At 45.1% G+C, this 6,045-nt stretch overlaps 1 protein-coding gene across 1 annotated transcript; it reads right to left on the bottom strand.

Moving 5' to 3' along the window:
* Nucleotides 1-1,102: 1,102 nt before the first annotated feature.
* On the bottom strand, nucleotides 1,103-2,188 carry LOC123083123 (cyclin-dependent kinases regulatory subunit 1). The gene is made up of 4 exons (XM_044505252.1): nucleotides 2,039-2,188; nucleotides 1,827-1,909; nucleotides 1,663-1,723; nucleotides 1,103-1,562 (listed from the first exon to the last, which is right to left on the bottom strand). Exons 2-4 carry the CDS (start codon nucleotides 1,877-1,879, stop codon nucleotides 1,404-1,406), a joined length of 273 nt encoding a protein of 90 aa, XP_044361187.1. The 5' UTR covers nucleotides 1,880-1,909; nucleotides 2,039-2,188; the 3' UTR covers nucleotides 1,103-1,403.
* Between the last annotated feature and the right edge of the window lie 3,857 nt (nucleotides 2,189-6,045).

The following is a 6,045-nucleotide window of genomic DNA, read 5'->3' as shown; positions in this document are numbered from 1 at the left end:
TGCACTCGCCTCTAGCCCCCATCCCGTGCTAAAAGTACCAGTTGTAGTTTGTTGTGGTGTGGTTTGAACAGGGATACCTGAATCTGAATTGTCTGAATGAAAAACAGCAAAATCGCTATGGTACGATTATTAGATTTCAGACAAATCATGCGGGGTGTGGCAGCCAACGATAACAGAGCAGCCGTCTCTTTGCTTCCCCATGGCCGTCGAGGGAGATTTTTCCAAAGACGACAGGGCGGTGGCGGCGTGGGAACGAGGCCAGAGCAAGTAGCGAGTTGTTGAGCAGAGCGGAAGAAGGATAACGACGCCAGTCCCTTCTTTTCGCCTTCTCTGTTTTTTTAAAACAGGTCTGGGGTTCTTTTTATTATACAAAGAAAAAACTGCAGTTTGTTGAATACTATAATATTAAAACAACAGTTTTAAGCGGCAATCGAACAGCTCATTGTAAATAAAACTATGGTAATATCAAAAACTGCAGTATTCTCAAAATGTTTAGAAAATACTTTGCTATCAAACGGGGCCTGAACAGTTGTTTTTACTCTCCGTGACAGCAATATAGCCTAGGAAATCTTAAGACAGTACTGGACATTCAACAGCGCACAAGAAACACTGACTGCTTCATGCTAACCATCCAAGGTTGGTTGATGTACCAAACATGCAAAAGGAAGTGCATCCACAACGAATCATCACTCTATAATCCTAAAGGTGAGGAACCAGACATCACAGGAAGTTCTACCAACATCCCTGGCAGATCATTACAGCAAGTTCTATCAACTGTACCAGCATCACATAAAAACCTAAGCATTCAAGAGTACCCATGATAACACAGGGCAAGTTCCTCCTAGGCATTTCCTCACACAGTAAATTAGCAGTGTCACAACCAGTGTTGACGATGTTAACAGATGTGGACATCACACGACTGTAATGGACATTCAACAGCGCAGCGAAAAATGTGACTTCAGACTAACATGATACCGCTGATGATGTACCAAACGTGCAAAGGAGGTGCATTTTACTCTGGACAGTGCATAGCTCATTCATAACAAATGCTCCATGCCCTCTTGCAAACATAAGATTCACTATCACATGAACTCTATACTCCTAATCATAAGGAACCAGATAACAGTAAAGCAAGCATCAACACTAACAGATCATCACAGGAAGATCTACAGACAGTACCAGCATAACATAACAGGTAGCATTCAAGAGTATCCAGGATAATAACACAGACTACTAACACACTGCAAGTTTCTCCCAGGCATTTCCACAAACACATGGTGGACACCACCAACATAACTAGATCCTGATCAGACAAACCAGTGCGACCGCCCTTTTAGAGATGAAAAGGGCCTGGGGTTTTCAGGAGTTCCAACCCCGGTCGCCACTGCCCTCGCTGGGGCCGATCACTTGGGCATCATCTGCGCCGCGGCGGCGGCCGCCGCGTCCTGCTGCTGCTGGTAGTTGAGCGGGCGGCGGAACAGCATGATGTGCGGCTCCGGCCGGTGGACGGCGTAGTGCACCCACCCACGGCTCTGCTGCACGCCCAGCGCGCGCCACTCGTTCTGCAAGGGAAAAAAAACCCAAAATTTCGCAAGATCAGAGAACGGACCCGGCAAGAAAACGCGATCTTACGGGAATGCGGACGGAAATCTGGACGGTTACCTCGGCGAGGAGGCGGTTCTTGGGGAGGAGCTTGGCGACTTCCGGCGGGAGGACGACGTGCCTGCGCGCGGGGACATCGGCCGTGTTAGTTAGTTAGTTAGGGTTTCGCGATCCGCGGCGCACCGGGGGATAAGATCGGGAGGGGCTAGGGTTTGGGCACCAACCTGTACTCGAAGGTGTCGTCGAAGTACTTCTCGGAGTACTGGATCTGGCCCATGTCCGCCGCCGCCGCTTCTCGATCGAGGCCCTGCGACAAGAACAAATCCCCAAACCATTTCAGAAAAATCCGAGTAAAACCACCGACCAATCGATCAGCAGCCGACGAATCCGGCGGAGGGATCGGGGGCTCCGCGGGGGAGGGGGGCGGGCGACCGACCTCGGAGCGGAGAGGGGGCGGCTGTCGGCGCCGATGGAGCGTCGGAGACGGGCGGCGGCGAGGCGGGGAGGGGGGGAGGGGGCGAGTTGGGGTGGGGTGGGGGTGGGGGAGCGTGTGTGTGCGTCTATTTAAAACGGAGCGGGGCGGGCGGGGCCGTCGGTGCGGGGATGGACGGCCCGGATGGCGGGGCGCGGGTAGGGCAGGGTAGTCGTTGCTGCCGATCCATCCATCGTGATCCACCACCTCATCGCATCGCACCGGATTCGTCGGCGGCGTGGGCTGGGTTTCGTGCTGGTTTCGAATTTCGAAATCGCGCGGAAATCTAACCGTTGGGTCTCCATCTCCCTCTCTCGTCGCAGCGGGAGCCGAGAGTTTTCAACGGGCTTTGCATTTCCTTTGGACTTGGACTGGACATACGGCAAAAATATTCACTCCATAACGAATGATGGTTTTTTTTTCCGCATATCAGACTTTTTTTTAAATGATCGCCGGGGGAAAGGCTCCCCACCTGAATATATTTCAAATGGAGCAGTTGTTTATAAAGATCACACATTGTGTGAGGAGAGGAAGTCACGCCATAGCCCGGCGTGTTCCTTTAAGCTCTCGGATTTGAGCCAAGGAGCCCATACAATCATGCCATCAATAATAGCCCTAATGGAATCAGAAGCAGCAAGATCTATTCCTTGGAAAACCTTTTTGTTCTGAGCGTCCCAGATCTTCCAGAGAATAAGTAGCATGAACAGGCATACCGAGGTGGGCAACGCAGTCGATAGAATCGTGCTGAAGAGGTCGCCAATAGGCAGGAAGCGCGGACGGATGGTAGTAGCCCGCCAAATCCTAAGAGTTGTTGGGCAGGTGAAGAACAAGTGCTCGTGGTCTTTCACCTGATGAGAACATCTTGGACATGCTTCTGTATCAAGGATGCTCTTTTTATGCAGATTCTTCCTGGTGTTAAGGCGATCGAGGTAGAAGAGCCACCCAAAAATCATAACCATCTTGGGCACTTTTGAGTCCCAAATGGCAGCAAGCATGGGGGCGGAGAGATGCTCCGAGAGAGCCGCGTACGCACCCCGGGTTGAGAAGGCGGACCTGTTGAGCAGGCGACGCGTGTTCGAAACCTGCGAGAGAGCGCAATCCTGCAACAAAGAGTTTAGAGAGGCAAGTTCTGCAATCGCAATAGTGGTTAGCCGATTACAAAGAGCAAGTTCGATCCCATCCTACATAATGGTAGCTACCATGGCATTAGGTTTGTATGGTGTGAAAAAAGAGCCGGGTAAACTGTAGCTAGTGGTTCTCGCTTTAGCCATCGATCAAACCAAAAGAAGGTGGAGCAACCGTCTCCACTAGTGCAGTGGGAAATCTCTCTCAAGTTTTGTAGATGTTTAAAGATAGCTTTAGCAAGGAAGGAATTGTTTTTGCCATGACCAATGTGGAGAGGCGAGTGATGCAAGACCCAGTCCTTCCAGGGAAGGAGGTGGAATGTAAAAATTTGTAAGCAAATTTCAGCAGTAGACAAAAAATTTGTGCGTGAAGGTTTTAATACCCAAACCACATGCTTCTCTAGGAGTACACACTTTATCCCAAGCAATCAAGCATTTAGCCTCTAAGCAGGTCTCGTCGTTGGACCAAGAAAATGTGTGTCTACATTTGTCAATCGCTTCAATAACCTGAATGGGAAGAGAGAAACAAATGTTTCAATGTCTATAGTTTTCGTACACTTTATCAAGTTTTGTACACATCTAAAACTTGTTTTACAACACGTTTAACATTTTTCATATATATTGTTAACATTTAAAAAAAGGGTCATTTACATTTGTGCCCCTAACTTGATCTCACTACTCATATTTACTCTTAATTTTGGAGCATGCTCAAATTTGCCCATCTGCCGTTAGTTGCGCTTGTAGAAATACCCTTCTGCGCCGTTACCGTCCGATCAAAGGGCTTTGACCATCTCGAAAAAAATAGTAAAATTAAAAAAAAACTAAAAATTCATGGGATAGAAGGGACTCAAGTGTGCAAGATCCGTGCAAATTTTCATGCTGTTTGGACACTCTAGAAGCTCATGGTAAAGGAAAAACAGTAAATGTGTACGCTCGTGAACACTAAATTAAAAAATTCAAAAAAAAATGAATCCTTTTTGACATCCAAGATGCTCGGGTGTGCATGGAGTGTGCAGAATTTTGTTGTGTTTGGGCATTGTAGGAGCTCATGGAGAAAAAAACAAAATATACCTAAAAAAACTTTGAAAAAACACACTATTTTGTTCTTTTTGCTAGAGCTCATCGCATGTCATTTGATACCAGAATTTTGCACACAACTTGCGCAACCGATCATCTTGGATGCCAAAAAAAAAATCATATTTTTTTTGAATTTTCTTACTTTTTTTTATTTACTCTTCACGGGCGTACATATTTACCGTTTTTCCTTTGCCATGAGCTCCTAGAGTGTCCAAACAACATGAAAATTTGCACGCACCTTGCAAACTTGAGTACTTTCGATCCCACAAAATTTCAAAAAAAAAATTACTATTTTTCTAGACGGCCAAAGCCCTTTGACCGGACGGTAACAACGCAGAAGGGCATTTCTATAAGGGCAACTGACGGCAGAGAGGCAAATATGAGCACCCTTCGAAATTAGGGGCAAATATGAGTAGTGGGATCAAGTTAGGGGCATACATGTTTTGATGTCTAAATTTTCCGTACTCATCATATATTTTTCTTATATATCCAATAAATAATTTTATACATGTACAATATTTTTCTATACACGTTTATAGACATATATTATAAATTTGTTAAATACTTTTTTGGATGTCTACATTTTTGTTACACAATCTATAGTTTTTATATACATCATAAACATTTTTTATATATACATTTAACATTTATGAAATAGATGATTTACAATTTTGGAAACTTATAATTTTATTTTTATTTTTTTCCTTACTCATTATACATTTTCGTATATATATAAATATTTATAAGTATGAACAAAAGTAAAAGAAAAGCAGGAAATGAAAACAAAAAACAAGACAGTGGCTTCCCTCCCACTGGGCCGACCAATTTAGGTAGGCGCTTGGTTGTGCGTGTGCTGGTTGGACCGGCCCATTCGCGACCCCTTCGCAAGAGCTGAGTCTGCTCGCTTGAAGCGGGACATAGTCGCGGCCGAGAAACAGGTCCTACAGGTAATTTAGGCCGCCGGGCTGCAATTTATCGGCCTCTCCACCTGGTTCGTATGACGGGCCTTTAACGAGTGCGAAATCACCGAGGCCCATCACAAGTGAAAAATCATAGATGGCGTGGACTTGATTTCGGGTAGTAGAGACGTGGATGGTGCGACCAGAAATTCGCTTTGGCACATGAGAGCATGTGCTCTTGTCACTGAAAAAAATATTTCTAAGTTTGAAAAAATTCCAAACAAAAATTTGACGCATACATCTCGACATTATATGTGTGCAGTCAAGTTTCGAAGAAATCCCGCATTTTTTGTGGCGTGTGTAAAAAAGTCAATAATATGTCTTGTGAAAAGCTCTTTTTAACACCAGATTTTGTCTTTTTCACACGCGACACATAAATTATCGGTTTTTTTTTACAAAAACGACTTTGTGAGTATGTACAATATCAATCATATGCGCCAAATTTTTGTTTAGATTTTTTGACATTTCAAAATACGTTCAAAACACATTTTGGAAAGCAGGAGCGTGTGCTCCCAGTTGCCAAACCGCCACTCATGGTGCGATTTGCTACCTGGGCAGCTCCTATTTTCTCGTGTAGGTCAGGGAATAGCATCGTGACTATATCGCAATTATAACGAGTCGTCCAATACAGTCGCCTGAAGTTTTATCCTCTCTGCTACAATATATGGGCTGGCCCATTCCCGCACATTTGGTCACTCGAGGATTGTGTACGCTCTGGTTTTCTTTGGGTCATTTTTCATTTCTTTTCTTCCAGCTTAATTAATTATATTTGGTTTTCTTTGTTTCATCACCGGTTTTCTTCCTTTTTTCC

This window comes from Triticum aestivum, chromosome 4A (assembly GCF_018294505.1).
Source record: "Triticum aestivum cultivar Chinese Spring chromosome 4A, IWGSC CS RefSeq v2.1, whole genome shotgun sequence".
In the NCBI taxonomy this organism is placed as follows: Eukaryota; Viridiplantae; Streptophyta; class Magnoliopsida; order Poales; family Poaceae; genus Triticum; species Triticum aestivum.
The sequence above is the reverse complement of the archived record's forward strand: the minus strand, read 5'-3'. Positions and strand labels throughout refer to the sequence as shown.

Bases quoted from the DNA above. Each gene is read 5' to 3' on its own strand.
- LOC123083123 (XM_044505252.1), bottom strand. From the start codon at position 1,879: ATGGGCCAGATCCAGTACTCCGAGAAGTACTTCGACGACACCTTCGAG. The intron at 1,724-1,826 runs GTTGGTGCCCAA...CCCCGCGCGCAG, and splicing joins GACGACACCTTCGAGTACAG to GCACGTCGTCCTCCCGCCGG. The intron at 1,563-1,662 runs GTAACCGTCCAG...TTTCCCTTGCAG, and splicing joins AGAACCGCCTCCTCGCCGAG to AACGAGTGGCGCGCGCTGGG.